Source organism: Lates calcarifer, linkage group LG13, assembly GCF_001640805.2.
Source record: "Lates calcarifer isolate ASB-BC8 linkage group LG13, TLL_Latcal_v3, whole genome shotgun sequence".
Classification (NCBI taxonomy): domain Eukaryota; kingdom Metazoa; phylum Chordata; class Actinopteri; family Centropomidae; genus Lates; species Lates calcarifer.
Window position 1 is genome coordinate 4,681,178 of NC_066845.1, and position 21,331 is coordinate 4,702,508.

General features: G+C 40.6%; 1 protein-coding gene across 1 annotated transcript in view; it reads right to left on the reverse strand.

Moving 5' to 3' along the window:
* Positions 1–21,331, reverse strand: part of gpat2 (glycerol-3-phosphate acyltransferase 2, mitochondrial) — a 63,654-nt gene that overhangs the window by 17,454 nt on the left and 24,869 nt on the right. Inside the window, 9 exon segments of the mRNA XM_051075126.1 lie at positions 1,002–1,181; positions 3,529–3,628; positions 3,897–4,030; positions 5,623–5,722; positions 7,548–7,670; positions 8,053–8,205; positions 8,301–8,371; positions 8,744–8,854; positions 12,009–12,112. Of these exon segments, the coding sequence (XP_050931083.1) occupies positions 1,002–1,181; positions 3,529–3,628; positions 3,897–4,030; positions 5,623–5,722; positions 7,548–7,670; positions 8,053–8,205; positions 8,301–8,371; positions 8,744–8,854; positions 12,009–12,080 (1,044 nt within the window). The 5' untranslated portion in view covers positions 12,081–12,112.

Sequence of the window (21,331 nt, forward strand, 5' to 3'; positions counted from 1 at the left end):
GACACACACACACACACACACACAATGATGAGCACTAAGATAAACAGCCAGTCTCTGAGTCTGCATATGAGTAGGAGAACTGTGTGTACAGCACTGCATGTGCACTGAGTCTGAATGACAGAACAAAATGATGAGGCGAGAACCTTATTATGGCAATTAACCGAAAGTAACACCCACTCTCCAGTATAGTAAGTGCAGATAACAGAGGGCAAGACTAATGGAGACTAATAGCCATCACCTTAAAAAAAAATGAAGTACAAACCTCAACTAATCAACCAAAGCCGGCTGGTGAGAAATTAGAGAGCTGAGAGTCATGAAACGTGAAAGCTGCACACTGGATCATCACTGGCAGACACCCTTATTCTACATGTAACATAAAATAAATTATACTGATTCATTTTGCAGTTCCAATTATTATTATTGGGCTTCCGTTTGGGGGCAGCTCCCATAATCCTTTTAGGGGATGTAAACAGGAAGTATGGATTGAGTGAGTTATGCTGTGGACTGAAACTTCAGCATCATTTTTTGCATTTGTTTACACATTAATTAGCTATTGTCAGTCTCTGTTTGCAATGGACCCATAGATGTACAGACAACTGTCACTGGATTATTTTCAGTGCTGGAGTTAGAAGAAGCACTATACTGAAATATGTCCTTCATGCCTGTGCCATCAGATTTGACAGTTATGACTCCGAGCAGTCCACTCAGCAGTCTGAGTCCAATTGAGCATTAAGATTCTGAAGTACCTTAATTTCCTCCATGAGTTTTGTGTCAGCCACTGCTGCAGCCCCCAGGTGTTTTCTTGTTTTCATTACACTGACCAGCCCCTTTCACCTCACACAGTATGTTTACCTCACATCTCTTCCTCCTCCGAGGTGCATCTTAAAAAAAACCCTGTTCTAAACCAAACCTGTTCACTTGCTCCTGGGGACATTACAGTTACAGATGGCTCTTATTAAGTGCGTGTGCTTGCAAGTGTGTGTCCTCACACGCACACCCACCTGTACGTTGGCTTTGGGCACGCAGTCGTAAGAGATGCCCACAGGGACCAGACTAACATCGGGGACAGATCCCTCTTTGATGAGCTGTCTGATGCGAGCCAGCCACTGGCCGCCTCGGCCAGACTCCGCTGACACACCAACACTTATCGTCTGGCCCTCATGTAGCAGCTCACGTACCAGCTGAGGGGGGAGGAAAGAGAAAAGGGGAGAGAAAAAGAGGGCAGTGAAAAAGATCTGAAAAGTCCTGGCAGTAGGAGAGCAATTAACATAAAATGCCTGCCATGCATCTTTAAAATATACATAAGGAGTACAGAAAACAGAGCATGGAGGGCAGCTAAAGAAGGAAAAGTCAAAATGCAGGAACGAGGCAGGATAAAGAGCAGAAATAAAAAGGACTGTGGGTGACACTCCATGACATTCAGAGATACTTCCCTTGCCCCAAGTACTGTTTTCCCCTTACAGACAAGAAAAATTCAATTACCATTGAACAGCAGCTAAGCAGGCCTACACTCAATAAACAATAAAGGTCTATTAACATTGAAATACAACCAATAAACAAGCCTGCTTTCTCACGCACAGCCAATATGCTTACTCACATAAATGGTCAATGAAAAAAAGAAAAAGAAAAAAAAATTACTGACTGCGTCACTCATAAACAACCTGTTTATGTTCCACTGTGGCTGTAGTCTTGTAGATTAATGTCAGACTGAGCCGTTTTATTGAGCTGTATAGCACAATATGGATCTTAATCAAGCCAGTAACTCCTCCAAATGAAATACGTCTTTAGGCAAAGTGATACAAACCACAAAGTGCTCCCTTGCTTGATACAAAGAGAGAAGGATATTAATGATGAACAGGCATTGATCATTTATAAAAATCAAGTAAATAGAGGCACTTAGACAAAGGCCTCAAAGGAGGTACTTGAGGAAACTGTGATAGATGCAAGAGAGAAGAGAGAGACATTAATATAAACCATGAAAATCTACAAAATAAGGAAAAAAAACACACACACATTACCGTCTCATAAATATAGAAACAACCTGCTCAAACCTGCCAAGCTCACACAATCAAACCAACCACCATTATTCTCGTTTCTCCGCCCTCTCCTCATTGCTTTGTCACTCCAGCCAACTCCAAAGCTGCAATCTCTGTAGCAAAAACTCGGGCCCCTCGGTAATTTTGAGAATGAATAGAGAGTGGGATGAGGCTGGGGAATGAAGGGGGGGGGGGGCAGGTTGTATTCTGATTGAGGAGCTGACTGTGATAACACTCCAGCGTGGAGTGTAATGAAAAGTGTGTGGTATGTGAGGGAGAATGAATTGCACTGAATGCAGACTAAACAGCCAAATTGCAAGGACAGGTAACTTTTGCTTACCCAGCAATTTTATATAATCACCTGCTGTCTATGAAGGGTTTTTTTCCCCAGCAAAATGCATTAGCATCATGTTTTCTGATCCTTGGCCCTTTGTTTCATTCCCATCTATGAGTGGACGGACTGTTTTTGGTTTCATATACGCAGCTAATGACGAACTGCTCCAACAGTCAGGCTGGAATGATTTGTACCAAGAGGGTGTTTTTATGGTTGGTGACTCTGGGAGAAGGGTACATGAAACCTGAATTAACTTTTGACTGCTGAAGGGGACATACACTGTTGAAAACTCTGTGGGTCAAGCAGCTTTGGATGTTACTGTACTTAGGTAATGTATATCATTCTCATTGGAGTTAGAAACTAGAAGTTTGAAACAGGAACTGCGCTTTTGACTGGCTCTTATTTGGCATTGTGGACTTCGCTGACCTCAAGCTCCAACTGAGGCTAACCTTTATGTAGCTTCTCTACATCTCAGCCCTGTGATAGACTGACCACCCGTCCAGGGTGTACCCCACCTGGGTCAGCTGGGATTGGCTCCAGCCCCCCATGACCCTCAAAGGATAAGGTTACGCCATTTTAATTGAAAATTGATTGATTTAATAATTAGATTTAATGAAGTGGCTTGAAGAATGGCAATGTTGCTATGTCAGTCGGTCTGCCACTTGACATATCTGAGCCTCTATTGGATGGCTTGCCATGACACTTTTTCCTGATATACATGGGGTATATCCCAATTCCCTTAACTGTATCTGTCTCCCACATTTCTTTTTCTTTCATCTTCATCCCTGCCACTAAAGGAGAAGCAGTGAGGAGTCAAGAAAACATGTTTATGGAAAGATAAGATGTCCCGTCCTCTGATTATCTAAAGCGGCATTCCCTTCTGATGATGGCTGCGCAGCTGGATCAGCTGTCCTTCAGCTTTAACAGTGGTATTGCAACTTCTAACGATTTGGAATTTCCCATATATGTACTATCCACAAAAGTTTATTTCTTTTGATGGTGAATCTGAAAAATAAGTACAATCTAAAAGATGGGAGTAATACTCAAATCTACTGAATCACTGACAGCAACTGTGGTGATGCTGTGATGTGGTTTCAAGTCAATACAATCAGCTGCTGTGTCCAATCACAGATTTCTAATACAGGTGTTAAGACTTACAGCGGTCATGACAGGCGAGTACAGACTGTCCATCTCAGCTTCCTGCTCAGTCAGTGCAGAGGGTGGCAGTAGGACCACACCTACTTTCTGCAGGATCGACCTAGAGGATGAATAGAGTATAATGTATCTCTGATACTTGTTTAATTTAGAAGCTTGCAGTGACGATACATCTTCACACTGTGTTCAAAATTAAATGGACTGGCCTAAATAGGATGCTGTGAATATAACTGATAAATTCAGCGTCTCATTCCTGGCAAAAAAAGGGAGTCATTGTATCATTTGTGGGGGATGATTCTCTATGTTTACTTGTTATCTCAGTGCGACTTGCCAGGCAGCCTCAATGTGGCTTTGTGTGTTTATGACCATACCTTAGGGAGGAGCTGTAAACCTGGAGAGGACAAACAGTGTATGGGACTCGCAGGTTGTGACAGAGGAGCACCAGCGGGATGAGAGCACAGTCCATGAGGCTCTGACGCACATACACATAAACCAGCAGAGATCCCTGAATTACAGAACAAAGGCAGCTTTAGATAAACCACATTCCTCACATTGTCATTCATTATGGCAAACAACGGTGGACTGTGCAGGGGTGGCACATGGATTAGGAGTTTTTCTGCGGCCTTAAATTTGATCAATATTATAATCAAGCCCCACATGCTTCAGATAGTATCAGCAGTTTAGAAAATACATGTATAATTTAAAACCAATAGATAAACAAATCAGACAATGCTAGTATTTTTCACTCAACAGTTAGAGAGATGCAGGCAGAGATTAAGTGTATATGTGGGAAGTATGTATGAGTGACAGTGTGTACTGTTGGTGTACAAAGAGGCAGCATTGCATGAGTGTTTTTTTTCTCCAAGGTTAACAACAGCTCTATTATTTTGTGTGTGGCCTGTTATCTTTTGAGCAGCATTTAATCTTTTTTCATTACACACATGGAAATGAAAGCTGCTATCACAAACTCAATTATGTATCAAGTGAAATCAAAGTGGAGAGATAAAATATGATTGCACTTTTGTGGATATCATAGTGTCACTACAAAAAAGGTAATAAGGTTTGCAATAAATGTGCTGCAATATTAAAACTTTGTAAACAGTCAGACTATTACTACACTTTTTAAAAGCCTTGACTGAAAACATGTTTATTATTTTTTTTAAATTTATGCTTATCATCTTTTATTTTTATACTAACTTATTTATCTGGGAAACTTGCAACCAAAATCTAATTGGAAGAATGTAAATTACTTATTTATCTGCTGCAATAACCTGATGTGAATCTGAAAGATTTCAAATGAGATGGATAAAGACATGTTGAGAGTGCCATATGCATTTGGACAATGAAGCACTTTTAAATCCATAGTTTTTTGAATTTATGTGTGAAATAACTGTGAGATTAACAAGGTCAGAATATACAGAAATTACACATTTGAGGGTAAATTAGGACACACTGGATTTGTACACAGAACCCCTAGTTTCAGGTTTCAAAAACGCATTTGGACAAATTAAAAATAATCTGGAGGACAGGACACCATGCAGAGAAACCTTAAAACTACACTTCAGTGAGATCTAAGGTAAAGACATAGTTCACTGAATTCATTCATGCCCATCTTGAACCTCTGCAACAGCAGCCTGGCTCAGAGTTGTTTACTTGTTTTTATGTAGTCAACCATGTAATTAGAGTTGTGTAGTCTTCAGCAAAGAAAAAAACCTCATAAAAATAATTAAGTATAACAAGGCAAGTAAGAGAAACTTGAAAGTTTTGGGTATTTTTCCCCTCAGACTTTCAAAAGTAATCAGACATTTAGATTTTTATATTTTTGTTTACCTTGAAATGTTTTGTGGATGTGTGCAAACAGTACTGAAGCTGTTTACCACCTCATTAGATGGATGAGCACAACCTAATTTCACATCCTGAGTGAGGATGTGTGTGTGGAGCCAAAACATCACAGTATCTATGTCCCTATACAAAGAGTTTTTTCCACATTTTACAGGAAGAGTCTTCGGGGTAGCACTTATGAGCACATTTAATCATCTGTGAATAAAGTAGTTAGGGCATATGCATATGCATGTGTGTGTTTATAGATACTTGTACCTCTTGTGAGACTTTATGCAAAGCCGACAGATGGTTGAGGTTAACTTGAATACTGCCAAGCACTGAGGCAAACATCTTCAGCATCACCCAGCCCACGACTCTAACCAGGAAAGGACAGAGGGCAGAGAGATGTATAGAAAGAACGAGAGGAGAGCATGAGGAAGAAATTAATGACTGGAGATAAGGAGAACAAGGGGACAATGTACACAGGGGGAATAATGGACAGACAGTGATGAGGCCAAGAGAAAACGGCCGCCACTGGCGTGATATCGAGCAAAAGAGAGCTACAGCAAAGAGAGTGAGAATGGAGTTAAGTGTGACAACATGTAAATGAGATAGATGGGAGTGAGACAAAGTGGTGATAAAAGGGATGGGGATAAGAAAGAAACTGATGACACAGGGAAGAAGCAAAACGGAAAGCGATAAGGGGGGGATAATGGTGACAGTTGTAGATAGAGATGACGTCTGAGGCTGTGGATGTGAGGGAGTGAGAGAAAGAAAAGAGAGGAGGAGAAGGAAAAAAAGACAGAACAGGGCAGATTTTGGAGAGAGATTCCTAAGACTACAAGAAAGTTTTCACTCCATTTTACCAGACATTTATTGAATTTCTAACATTACAGCAACAGGCTCTTAAGACCTGACAGAGTCATAGCACCCGATTTCAATTTCAAATACAACACACATCTCTTTGCCAGGAGCGATCGAAGTGTGTTGCATGTCCTCCATTGCCAATGGACAAGTTTATGCCTCTGTCAGTCATCTTGAGGAGCATGATAAATAAGTGATGGATAGTCGGGCACCAGTAGATAGTCACATCTGAAACACTGACAGTCTGACTAACATCCTAAATCTCAAGCAGCACAGTATATGAGCTATTTCTGTGGCACCAGGTTTACAAAGCAGTTCTTAGTGTTTCTTTTGTTCAGTTTGTTATTGTTTATTTGTTATTGTTCTGCCACAGAGAAGCAAAAACGAAGGAGTTATTTTGAGCGTTGTGGTACCAGATCTACACGTCCTTTCATTTTCTGGAGAGGCGATTTTAGGAGACTGACGGTTGGTTAGGGCCTGAGTTGGCATGAAACTCCCAGTTTAATCATCAGTAAAAGAGAAAGAAACATTAGCAACTGTAATAAAGAGTAAAAGATACAAGCCTGTGTACATAAAAACACAACCCTCAAATTATGTTGCACACCATCAGCGAGAAGTAGTTAAATTACCAAGAATATCAGTTTGCTTTTTGGACTGTTATGGTGCCATGTTTTGTTCTGAACCGAACAACTGCTTCAGTTGGCTTCTTCTCCATGGCAACGGCAGCTGAAGCTCTTGAGCATGGTTGTACTTAAAGGACAAGACCGGCCTGACGGTGTTCTATAATTCTGATATCGTCCACAAATCCCCTTGAAACGACCAATGTCTCTCAAAACTTTCCAACTTCTCCAGCCTGTGTGTTGAAGTCAGTGCTGAGTCCATTTGCTCTGACTGAAGAGGTAAATCTTTTATATTGGGTAAAGAATATGGTGCTGGTGCTGGCTGTGTTGTTTTCATGGGATTTGTTGATAATATTAAAAGTATCATTAGCCTTATCTGTAGTAGTGGTAACAAATTTATCATATAAAAAATTGTAAACTTGTAAAATAATTTAAACTGCTGGCTACAGTTTAAACCTTTAGTATCAAGGCTCTACTGTTTCTACTTTGAAGAGGATTGAGGGGTATCAGTAAAAGAAAGCCTTTAGCAAGTCTACTGCTTCTATCAAACTGATAGTATTGGATATATTCTATTTATCTCTTGTTACTTCTAAGTGAAAGGGTTGCTTAGTTCAGCTTTAAATCAATACGCAGCATAAATAAATAAAGATTAGACAACAATCTTTGAACCTCGCCCTTTGCCCATAAGTCCACGCATTCATAAACAAACACACCAACCGTAAGAGGCCCGGGGAGATGCAGGTTTTAATGAGGGGGAGGAACGGTGAGAGGCGGTTGAGGTGCCCACGGCTGTCTCCCCCCTCAGGTGCTTTCTGCTCTGCTGTGAGCGCCTCCTTCACCCTGAAACACATGGTCACAGGACAGCGGGGTTAAGACCGCACAGAGCCTTTTTTGTGCTGCACACAGATGAGCACCCGCATTCCAGTAAAACAACAACAACAACATCCCTGAGTAAAGAGGTTACATAAAGGTTAAACTCAATTACACCGAAGGAGAGACAACACATACAAACTGAAGGCTTGGAGACTGAGATAGGGGAAGTGTGACGACCATCCCAAGTTATCCCATTTCTCTTCATTCACTCTGCACAGACCCCATGATAGCCTTAATTTTCTGTATCTTTGTTTGTGCCTCTTATCTCCTCTTTGCCTTTCTCTTTCACTCTCTCCTGAACTGCAGGAGCCTGTTTCATTTTCTGTATCTCTCCCTATCATTTATTTACCCTCCTCTGGCATCTCTCCTCCTCCTCTTTCCCCTCAGGTACCTGTTGCTCTGACAGACCCTCTCCAGTCTGTTGCTAACAGGACTCGCGTAAACCTTGCACCCACTCACAAACAGCGCACAGCACATTCTCCGCACCAGCCAGCCTCGATACCTGCGATAGAAAACACACAATTCAGAAGCAGAAAATGTGCATCCCTGAGAGTGTTGGGACCGAAAAATGTTGTTTTTGTCTGATACTATCACTACCTGGTTTGTGTCTCGTTGACACTCAGCAGGTTGCGGAAGCCAAGGAAATTGTTTTGTCCGAGCTTCTTGCGCTAAACAAAGGCAGGAAAACACAAACAGACAGATGACGTGGGTGTAAACATCAGCCAAGAATGAGCTCTGCTGGACTCTATCCTATTCATTGTATATGAGATGCATGCAGCTCAAGGATGCTGTCAGAATGTGGACATCCTGAAAAGCATCTTTAAGTTCTCTAAACAAGCTTGGTACATCATGTAAGGTCTGTATCCTCTCAGTCAATGAAATAGTTTGCTTCATTGTAATTTGGTCTTGGAAACAAATCCACTACTGAATTACAGAAATTAAGTTTGTTGGATGCTTTCAAAATACAATCTACCTCTCTCATTTCATTTGTCTCACTCTCTACCTTCCCTTTCTTCTCTAACCTTCACTCACACACTCACCAGGCTGTCTGGGGTGCACTGGTGGCAGCACTGGCCCACGACTGGTCTGAACTTGCCCAGAGAGGGAGGCACAATCGTCAGCTTTTTTTTGATCTTCAGTTCCCATGACAACTGAGAGGGAAGGAAACACACACATACACAGGGACTGTAACCACATCCACTTAGTGAAATTACACTCAGTTGACAATTTATTAGGAACACCTAGCTAAATCTAATGCAGTCTGATACAACAGTCCCGCAATAAATCCAACGTTAATAAAGGTTATGATGCTCAGTTTTCGTTGAAGAGATGCCTGATAGGTGACAAACCTACTAATGACGCAACCAGTGTGTTTATGTGGACTTAGCCAATTTAAAATCTGTTTTCTGCAGTAAACTTATTTCTTTGTGTATACAACAAACAGACTCAGAGAAACCAAATAAAAACCTGGTAAAACCAAATAAAATGTTCCTGGTTGTGCCCCTTTAACCAGACCCACATCAAAATGTAATGGGTTCTTCCCTTGCTCATTTCCCACCCCTCCACCAAGTTTGTTGCAAATCAATTCAGTACCTTTTTTTTGCATAATCCTGCTGACACAGGTGCAAACAGAACCTGCTTGGCGGAGGTAATAAAGTCAGGAATAGGGGGAAATCTGATTATTGACCTGCTGCATTCATACACAGATTTACAGTAGCCAGCTTACTACAGTAATGTAAATGTGTTCTCTGATTATCGGACTAACCTGATCTCTCTCAGTAACCTGGTCTCTTGTGTGCACGAAAAAGTACAAGTCGACAAATGATGGCAGTGTCAATAAAATATCATCTTGCTGTCTGCCAGCTACATTTGATTTGAGCAGCTCTTCAGAAAATATAAAAACACTGGTGAATTGAAGGAGAAAAAAATAGCCAGTTTATATGCTTCGATTCTTTGCTTTTGATTTCATTATGAGTTTGTAATGATTTCTGTGTTGCTGTGATTGGTTTAACTCAGAATCCATGGGAGCATGCAATAACCAGCAGTGCAGTAAATATTAATACAAGGCCCATATGAGACCCAGTATCAGGCATTCAGTGCACACCAGGCATAAACAGCTCATGCACTGAAGCACAGGCTAGACTGTGTACGGTGTACTAATCAAACCGACTTAAGGTCTCTTGTAGCAACTTGACTGCTGGTCAGTTGTACAAGTATTTGTGTTATCATGACAAACAGCAGTGGTACCCATTAATTATCATGCTATGTGTGTGTGTGTGTGTGTGTGTGTGGGCTGTTATGGTGCCTAAAAGCAAGTGTTAGTTAGGATTCAGACTGATTACCCTGTCTAGATGAAACGAGCTAATGAATCTTCGACAATCAATGACACTTTCTCCTGGTTGAGTGATGATGATGGATTCTGCAAAACTGAGTAGCCGACTGAATCAGTACCATGCCAAGAAAATGTCAATTTAAAGACGAAACATTACTGTAACAACAATTGTTCAAACGACAATTCAAACGACCACACTGGTTGAGAGGAAACGCCTAAAGGAAGAGGGGAGAAGAGGGAATGAAACAGTGAATACAAGTACGTAGGTAAGGTTTTAGTATCATCATGCTAACAACACATACCAGCCTAGGTGTTAAAGGAATAGTGTGACATTTTAGGAAATTTTAGGAACGAATCATATGTCTGGTCTTTAAAGGATAGCTTCACAGTTTTCCAGTTCTGTCTTAAAGGACCACAGCAGGAAACCCTATGTGCTTACAACTAAATAACTGCCAACCAGTTTTTCCTACCTTCCAGGGGACCTGTTGGTTTCAGTTTATTTTAGTACGCTATCAAAATCAGCTCACAGATCCTTCAAACATGCTCAGTGTAGTGTACAGTTTTAATGTGTTAAATTCCTGGAATAATTTGTGAATCCTTCCTTGTGGTGCATTCATGTGCTAAAGGTCTGACAACAAGAGCCATTCAGCTGCCATAAAGCACTGCATTCATAAAATAATGCATAGTGTCCTGAAACTCAGCAGGGAATACAAATATTACCAGACATTAATGTGATAAAGACTTGTCATAAATTTGACAGTTAGCTGTACTGAATTGTCTATGAAAGTTATTTTCTGGTGTCAGAGTGGAAGACAGTTTTATTTCTGCAAAGTAGTGATGCTTTCATATCAATAACAGCAAATGTCACAATGAGGAGCAACGTCAATGAAGACAGTTACAGTTTCTGCAGGACAGCCGCTGTACCGTCAGTTACAGTCGTACAGCAAAACCCCCACGATTCACACTAGTAAGACATTAGGAGGGGATTTCTTAGGGATTAGTTAAACCACTCACTCATTACGCCAAGCTAAAGGCCTATTTTCACTATGTGATTTTGGACTGGCTGAGACACTTCTATGACCCACATCCAAGGCGAAAGGTTAAAAAAAAAAAGTCTGTGTGACTAAGGCAAATAAGAAAACCTTGTATTTTCAATACATGCAAGAGCTGATGGCAAGCTTCTACTCTCAGGAACTTTTTTCTGCTTCACACAGTACTGCTATGATTCACTACATTTTCAGTTCACAGTCTGACTTACCTCAAATTCACATATTGTACAGTCTAACACAGATTGAGCTCAAGATTTTAATAGACCTGTCCAAAATGTGACATGGAATAAAGCTGTCTCAAGCAACGCCAATGACTAAGTCTTGTTTTGTGTCTATTCCTACCACTTCTTTTCTTATACCGAAGTTACCATGCTAACCAGCTAGACCCAACCCATCCTGTCTCGTAATGCCACTTTGTGATAATGAGTCACTGTAGCATCCAGTCTGCCTCAGTCCAACGTGAGAGGATGAAGAAGTAGCGCTGCCCAGAGGACATACTCTAAACTTCTGTCTTGTCAACCCAACCATGGTTGAGACTCTTGGTAAGTAAACAGCTATCAATGCTAACATTGGCTATGTTCGACAGCAAAAATGCACATATAGCATCTTTAACCTCCAGGGTCGAGCCCCACTCTTAACGCGTGAGACTGGTATCTATTTTTTCATTAACTTCAAATAAGCATGTTTCCAAAAATGTCAAAATATTCCTTTAAAATTCTTTTAATTTTCTGATGGATCAGTATGACTCACTGACACACGACATCCTGTGATTTTGGTAAACATCAAACAGAATTAATCACATGGGTCTGTGCATGTTCTGTTGTGATTGCGAAGAACAAAGAGTTTAGTTTAGAGATTAGTGCACATGGAGTAAGTGGACAGAGAGATGACAGTGGGAGAGAGTCATGCATGCAGAGCTCTTACTGCAGGTCTATTTTGTTGAACTGGTGGAAGGGCTACGTCTTTGTTCATCCCGTCATTCTTCTCCTGCACCATGGTGCGCACCCTGCAGACGTTTACTCAGAGACCTACCACAGAAAAGATTGGAGGAGAAGAGTATATTATACAGCCTCGTGTTAAAGCAGAGCTTTCTCACATTGTGTTGGGTAAGAGGGATTGTTCTCGGAGTACGTGAATGTGAGTGGGCAGTCATTTTTAGGGAGCTTTACAATACAAAACCCAGCTTTGAGAAAAGGCTTCATCTCTTCAATTTAAGAAAATAAATACACATCCATTCGCACACACGCACACAATCTCAGTGTGACACAAATTTCATTTTGTCCTCTGGTCCTTTGCAGGGGAGGGTTGGCAGCACTCACCAATCTATCACCCGCTGCCCATAGCTATAATTTCACCCACCTAACAGCACTTCTTTCCGTCCACCGTCACAGAATTCTTTTTTATCCCTCCCCTCCCTAACTTTTCAAGTTAAGGGAAAGTAGCCTCTTGCTGCTGATTTCCTTGTGTTCGTTTCCCACTGCTACCTCTTCTTGGAATTGTGGCAAACTTGAGTTTAAAAGTTTTTGCGCTCGCTTCTTAATGCAGGTAGGAATAAAACAAGGGCAGAACTGCCATTAAGAGGTTAGAGATCGAGAGGAACTCCCAGGTTGTCTGTGCTCAGCAACATACAGGTGGAATGGGGCAGACACACACCAGTGGGTTATAAATCATTAAAACTAGGGTACAGAGCCATCAGCCAAAAAACAGCTCTTATGTAACTGATGCTGGTCCCTTGCCCACTCAGAAACCCAGTAATGAGAGTTGGCAACATAGGTCACAATGTAATACGATATAGATGAAACAGGTTACCTAATTGATTGTTGGCTATGTTGGAACTCAACTGAGTAATCATCTGAGATTAAGGTGGATTTAATGCAGATCAAGAGCCTGTGCACACTCTCCAAAGGGAGAGCTACGTCAAAGCCAGCATCCCAAGAGAGCCTCCCTTTAGTTTTATGTAAGGCTTTGTTTCTACTACAAAAGGATAAAGATGTGGCCTGTTGTCATCCTGTGGCACCAACTCTCCTCTGATAAATCTTTCTGAGGGTTACACCCATCAGATTCAGGAGACTCATTAGGTTCAATGGGAGACTTTTCCTTTTGCATCTCTGTCTCCTACTCTGTTGATCCCACTCTGCCCCATTAACTTTGCTAATTAAAACTTAAGCCCTCCCCATGGGGAGATGCTCCATTTCAACTTCCTCAAGTTCCCACATTCATTATCAACTCTGGTGGGAACGGAGATGTTGATAAGCAGTTCCCAGGGCTCTGTGATTCTTTGCAGGTACACAAGGTGAAGGAGGAGACAAGGCGGCAAAATGGGGAGTAAAGGGTGTAAAACTGTAAATTACACAGCTAAAGAATCAGCAAAGGCTTTAATGGAGTTACATAAGCCACTCCAGAGGGAATACAAGACCACATGGAAACTGCTAGGGACAGCAGTATGCTAAGGCCAGACCAGTGTAACACTACAAACATCCTCCCTCTCACACAGGCTTACCTGTCAGAAGAATTCACAGAGAAACTTGACAAGTATTCAAATCTGGGCCACAGGTTCCTCCTTACAGTGCTCATATTGCTTGCTTAGTTCTTCCACTAGTCAAAAGTTAATTGATCAATTATAGTCTTTAATTAAAATGCTGTAGTTTTGCTAATGCGATATCTCAGACCTAAGTGGGCCCATGATGAAAAAGGATTAAAAATCAGAAGCCATTACGAGCTGCCAGGTCAGATTAGATTGAAGATAATTTTAGAGCAGCCGTCGAAGTGTTGGTTGGTGCATTCCCGTCTATTCCCAAAACCGCTCAGTGATTAGTCAGGGCTTTAAATACACTTAGCGTCTATTTGAAAAGGAGCCAGACATGGAGAAGTAAGAAGTCTGCCTATCTACACACACACAAATGGTACATTAAATAGTATTTTCTCATGTTTATATGCAGGAACAGCTGTGATTTAGTGCTTTCAGTTAATTAAAGTTACTTCTTTTCTCACAGAAGGATAGTGAGTGGGTTTCTGTTAGATGCAAAGAAAATGAAGACCATGGAAAGACCTCAAGGTCACACACAACAAGAACAGCAACAACAAAAACCCCCTCAGTGGCTGAAGTTCCTATGGCAATACGTAGCAATGGCACACAATGTAAACTCAACAGAGTCCAGGTGACCTTTAAACAACCTTAACTGGAAAAATACTGACAAGAAACCAAATGAGAAGTATTTGTGCTGAACACTGGGAGAGTAAAATGTATCCAAGACGGGTTTATACATCACATACACCAAATTCAAACAACAACCACACGAATCACAACCCAAGGTCTGTATTTCATCTTGTGTGTATTTGATTTAGAGACGACAAGGACATGTTAGCTATTGTACATGTTAGCTAGTGAAAGCCTCAGAGTAAAATATGTTTAAGTAATTAATAAAAAATCTAAAAATAAAATGGAGCATCACTTGCCAATTCACAATTTATTTTAAAAAATTAATCTGCTGCTGAGCTCCACCAAATTCCCACAATGGAGCCAGTACAACTCCTCCGGCAGATATAACCTGTTTACCAATCCAGCTTGTTTTGTGCGCAGTCTCATAGGTGAAATTCACGCTGCATTCAAATTAGCTCCCCCCCCCCTCTCCTTACATGGTAAGGAATGGTATGGCTTTGTGGTAAATAAATAAATAAATAAAAATCAGTCAAATCTACAAGTCTCTCTCTCTCTTGTGCTAGTCTTTGAGGTGTTAAAAACTTCACAAAAGTCAGCAAGTCACCCTTTCTCAGATGTAGCTAGTTGCAATTAGCCTAATCACCTGTCAATCAAACATCAAAGACAACATCTTGGGAAAGATCAGCGATCTATATGTAGACATTTTTCTGTATGTGATGAAACTCTGTGATGAATTTTAAGTTTCTGTGTCTTTAAACTGTATCTCACCAGAATGGAGGAGTATCATACAAATTAGATTACACTCATCTCCATCTTCTCTAGTGTTTCCAAACACAGAAACAGTGGAGTATAAATCAGGATAGGAATTTATAAAGCTGCATTGTTAGGATGTTTACATCTACAGCTAAAAAAATCAGAGTAAAGACTAACCATTGGAAAGCAGACACAGAGTGGTAACGCAGTAAAATAAATAACATCAACATGAGCCAAATGGCTGTGAAAATGACCTGTCAATACGTCAATACTCTGCAGCTCTGGACAGGAGGGCCTCATTGTTAACAGGCCTTAATCCTAACTGCAGCACATCACGATAGGTTAACTGTACTGGTGATATTCGCTGCTGGCAGAAAATTTCTCCTCCAATTGAGAAGAATATTTTGATCTGAGCATCACTTGAGCAAAGAAACAACAAATGCAGTGGTACATAACTTTGTGATAGTGCTAACAGTGTGTCTTTGACCTGCTCACAAGCCTTCTTAAACAAACCAATGGAGAGCGCGGACTCTGCTGAACACGCAGACGGATAACACCACCGGGACGTCAACGTGATGGGGCTTTTATTTACAGCTTGCAAGCAAACCAGGCTATTCGAAAAGAATGTTAATATGGTAAAAACACACAGTTATGCACCCGAATGCGTCAGTTGTCTCTGTTTCACAGCACACACACACACAGAGAAAATCAATTTGTGAATCAGTAGCTGTGCGTCATGGAGCCAGAGAGTATCATTGATTTCCGACAACAAAAGGAATCCTTTACCCTTACTCCCTGCTCTCTTCCTCCCTTTAGCTTCACACTGTTTTTACTTTAATGTCCATGATACAGTGCTTGTAGAAAATACTAATATAAACTTCCTGACAGCCAGCAGTCAAATTTTCAATCAAGGTTTCAGACTGTTACTATGACTAACTGTGCTGCTATCTGATTAGAAACGACCTTTTCATATTTATGGATGAGCTATTTGTGTTATTTATCTTAATTTTGAATTTCAACACGACATGGTTAATAACAGGCTTACAGTACAGCACTATTAATACAAGAATCCTTCTGAAATTTCTTTGGAGAACCACATAATCCCCTTTTTAATGAAAACCAGCTCCTGCAGTGTCAACATTTATGGTAAATGAATTAAACAGTAACATTTTGGGACAGCGACAGCCTCAAAAAGCCTGACACGGGCATTCATTTCACTGTACCAAAATGAAGCCAGTCAGTAGATTTAGCACAAGAGATGACAGTGTGACGGAGCAGATTTTTGTTAGCTTCACTAAATCTCCCCCGCACCGGTCTGTTTACAAGTATACAAAGACCACTTGGCTTGCATCATGATAGTATCTGGTTTAGTACTGTAGTTTCACTATAACACAGATAATATTAGTAATTTACCATATTGTACAATTAAAAATATACTGCCTTAGCTAAAGTGGAAGTTAGGATGTAAAAAATTGATACCTGATAGATTGAGACAGCTGTCCTAAAGACACTAAGTTCATACAGAGATACTTTCAAATCGTACTTTTCAATAACAGTGTCATTTAAGGATTCTACATGTCCAAGGCTTGCCCCACAGGTGTTTTCACTTAGTATGCCTGATGAGTCCTCCTCTCAGGACGGCGTGGCAGTGTACAAGCTGTCTTTAACTGACATCTCCTCAGCTCTCTTGTTGTTGTTTTTTGGTCACCTGTCAGGATGGGAAAATTTATACCTTTAATACTGAATGTGTCAGTCAAGTTAAATCTCTATCGTAGCAGATGCTAGAGACGCTGTGGTAAAATTTACTATAACGTGTTAATTTAATAATTAAGAAGTGTTGGCAAAGAGAGTACAGTACAGTACAGTCACAATTTGCAAACTTCCATTCCATTGTTATTCTTTGTGCATTAGTGCATTCACACTGACTAGTATGGAAACATGCGGCGCACTATAAGTACTCGGACGGTGCGCTCAAACCAGTCAAAAATGTTGAGTGTGGAACGATGGATATTTCCCACCCTCAAGGGTCACCATCTTGGCTACACAGCGGAACGGGGGGGGGGGCACAACAAATTTCCTAACTTGTGAAAACAGAGGCAGAGGACAACAGGTAACAGGTAACAGGTCGATATTTTGGCAGGCGACAATCACAGTCACACAGTGCAATCGTTATTTCTGGTAAATGCACAAAGGCCTTGTTTGATTTGAGACAAAATTCACGTACTATGTCATTGAGTATATTCCTGTGCACTCCATGTACTATAAGTGTAGTAACTTAAGTATCTGATATGAAAACACAGTGATGGTGCTATGCATGCTGACCCACTGTCACAGAGTAGAACAGAGCCATCGTTAACGTTATTGGTAAAACCTGTGCTGTTCCAGACATGCTTTACTGTTGAAATATTTCAGAAGGTCTTTTTCTGACCTTGGGTTGACCCCACGCATGTTGCCATGAAAGTCAAATCCCAGAAAGAAAGATAAAAAGATAAAATATGTTTGTGTGGGAAGCGTAGAAAATCATAAGAGGGGATACAAGAGTGATTTGCTATGACTTTTGATGTTCTTTCATAAAAACAACATTAAAGCATGCAAAAAAAACCTGCACAAGATATGATTGAGGGAAAACATCATGGGGGAGGGAGGAGGGGAAAAGCTCAGAAAAAGAGAGATCAGATTGTTTTCGACTAACAGGATCTGATGATAATTACACTGTTCATCGTGTTTTTGACTAAGAGGATCTGATGATAATTACACTGATCACTGAGCCGTTTCTATCTGACAGTGTCAGATAAAAAGGTTTCTACCTCGCATTGGATTCACAAAAAAGGAGAGTACTAATTACGCGTCAGATACATCATATCTCCCCCTTCACGCATCCATATTTCACCCTCTCTCCTACCTTTAAACAGGTTTTCATCTCTCCCTGACAGCCAAGATGTTTTAATAACTACTGTGGGGTACAAGACGCCTGGGCCGACCTGCCAGATTAAGGTAAGGGTGAGAGGAGAGCTACCTGCAGCTATGCTTCTCCTAAATTCCAAACACAAGCTGTACAAGCTGTTGGCCACATTAAAACATTCGCACATGTAACACAGATGCATTCAAATATGTGCAAATGTGTGAACACAAAGCTGAGGAGCTACATTAAAAGAAATCCTTCAAAATGTGTTCTACAAAGTCAGTGATGCAACCTGATGTCTTATGCAACTGGCCTATTTGGTAATTGATTCATGAACCAAAAATATTCAGGAAGGCCTGGCAGGTTTTATGCAATACTTGAGACAAAATTGTCTAAACATACAGTATGTTAATGTGTGTGTGTGCTGGCACAAGGTCAAGCATCAGACATCTCCAAAGGCTGCACTGATAATGAACAATGTAATCTTGCTTGATCATCACCAACTGGCCCATAACATCCACTTATCGTCACATTAAATTTACATTAACTTTAAACAAACACTTATTTCATCTTTGACCCAGTGCTGTCCTCCTCCTGGGGCAACAAAGACAAGCTGTACAACACATGTGCAGCAAGGAACGCAGAGTACACTGATCCAATTGAAAGCATGACTCAGTGACAAGCCTGACATTCATGTGTATGTCTATATGCTGTACAGTAAGTAAAATTCCTCAGCATCTGAAAATAACTCACTTAAAGAAAGAACTCACTAAACTATTTGAAGGCAGACACACTGAATGACTGTGTCTCTTCTTGAAGTCACAGACTGAAGAGACAGAGACTGAAGAGGTTTAGGGACAGATTCATCATGAGGGGATGCACTGAAATAACTTCTTTAACTTCTACAGAAAGAGGCAATTTTCTTGCAGAGATTTCCTGCCGACTGCTGCCCTGCAGTACAGAGAGATATAAGCAGCATGGCCGGATTAAAGCCCCGACAAGCAGCACGCTCCTTTGAGCTCTCTCAAAACTTTTTACAGTTAGTGTAATTTGATTGTAGAGTTTAAGGGTGGCTAAGAAAACACTGAGCCATGGTGCATTTGAAGGAGGCTAGAGAGAGGAGCTACTGCTTACTGTTACTGCCAGTTATCTTCTCAATATGGTCGATAAAAATTAATAAAGGTTAAAATCATTAAGTTTGACACAAATGGGAAAGGTTTTGTGGGGTTTGTGCTTAAGAAATGAGTTAAATGATTGACTTGTTGTCAAAGCTTCTGCTGATTAATTTTCTGTCCATCCATTATTCACCTCTAGCATAAACTAAAATTTGCTGTATGATTGCAATTATTTTGGATGGCTAATGAAAATTCCAGGACTGCAAATAACATTTATTTTATGTAAAGTTACTCTACTGATAATGTACCCCACTGGTTTCCGAGTTGTTTGCACTACAGAATGTAAGCAAATGGTATTAAGTGCTAATCCCAAGTTTGCAGAGCATATCCGTAATCGTCCCCTTTTATTTCTAAAACCCAAAGACTAAAGGCTGAAACAGGTTAATTTTCTCTCAATCAACAAATCTATTAACAGGCTAATCATTTCAAGACTAGAAAAGTAAACAAGGGAGTCTGTGAGGCTCTTGGTTCACTCCAGGTGGACACTTAGTCTATTGATGTCTATAATTCAATAACAGACTGATTAGTCAAACACAAGGCTGCTGAAATGCTTCACTGGGACGATAAATGCGCATCACTGCTGCGCCTATAATCTCTGTATGCATGAAAGCATCAATCTTGCACACACTGACATTTACATTTACACACACACTAGGGTTCAAGGAAAGTGTGATAGATTAAAGATCAAAGATTACACTATGATGTACAACTGAAGAGACGTTATAAGAAACTGAGTTGAACTGGGGAGCAGGGTCATGTGAGTGTGTGTGTGTCTGTGTGTGTGTTACTTTCCTCAATAATATCTGACATACACAGATGAATAATGGGAGACAAAGCAGTATATAATTACATGTATTTATATTCATGGTCACGGGAGTTATAGCAATGGAACAGACAGTCAGTCTCTTCATACAGTCAAAAATACAGACCTGCGTAAAAACTAGACACATCATAAACAAGCTTCATTCATCTTAGCAAACTACTTTTAATAGATCAAGGTAAAGTGGTTAAAGGTGTGAGTGAGGGATTGATGAGGTGTTGAAGGCTGAGATCAAGGTAGATCGAGCAACACAGAACACAATTACGATCAGTCAAAAATATGACAAGGAACTACCATGTGAAATGAAAGAAAATGTTGCCTGTATCATCTGCATTTTGATTTGCATGTTCTTATTTTTGGTTGGGCCTTTAAAATGCTCAGAAAAATTACAAATTTAAACATTTTAACTGGGCAGACTGATTTGCTGAGGAAGAGCCAATTAAAACCTCCAGAACAGCTACTGAGTGGACATTCTTCAATCACACTGCTTTGTTGTTTGCGCTGTTAGCGCTCCACCATCTGCCCTATATGTCTCAATATGATGCATATGCCTTTCGCCCTCCCTGTCACATGTTTATGGAAACTAATTTTGGTGTTATTCTTGTGTAACGGTTATTAAGAGAAGCCCTCTCAGAGTAAAGGTCTCTTTGTTTGCGTCCTGCTGATACGTAATGCTATGATGATAACCTTAGACTTTGCTCCTTTCTATGTGTGTATAGCCCACTAAAGGGTAATGTGAATGTGTATGCAATTTTGCCACATGGTTTAAAGGCCTTCTGAGAAAAAGAGAAAGAAGGCAATTTACTGAGGTCTCATGATCACAACTTTAACAGCAGATAAATGTAATACAATCAAGGCTGAGGGCTCTGTGGTTATATGCCAGAGTGAGAGAGGGAGACATGTGAGGGTCATTAACGGGCTCAATGAAGAGCCCGTGGGCTGACAAGGGTGAATATTATATGTGAATTTCATCCTCCCTCTCTTCTTGTCTCTCGCTGTGGGTGTATGGTTAAAGGAACACAGTGGTGTCAGTGTTTACCTTTTTTGCCAAGCTCTATCACTTCTCTCGCAAAGAAGAAAAATACCAAAACCTCCTCTAAGGCTAATTCTCAAAACAACGTACAATTTATATGAGTCTGTTAAAAAACAAGACAACACACATCCGACAAAAATATTTTCAATCCAGAGGCAAGGGGACAGACAGATGAAGAGAGAGGACATGAAACACAAGGAAAAGAATGTTTGTCTTTTTGTTAACAAAGATTAAAAATTAATTTCAAACAGCCTAAAAGGAAGCTTCATGATGTTGGCTGAAAATATTATTTGTCCTGGGAGTTTTAACATGAGCTGGCTTCCCCTGCTAACCCCTGCTACTTTTATGAGAGGTCAACATGAGTGCTGACAAACAAACAGTCAACACTAAGCAAGTAACAGTAG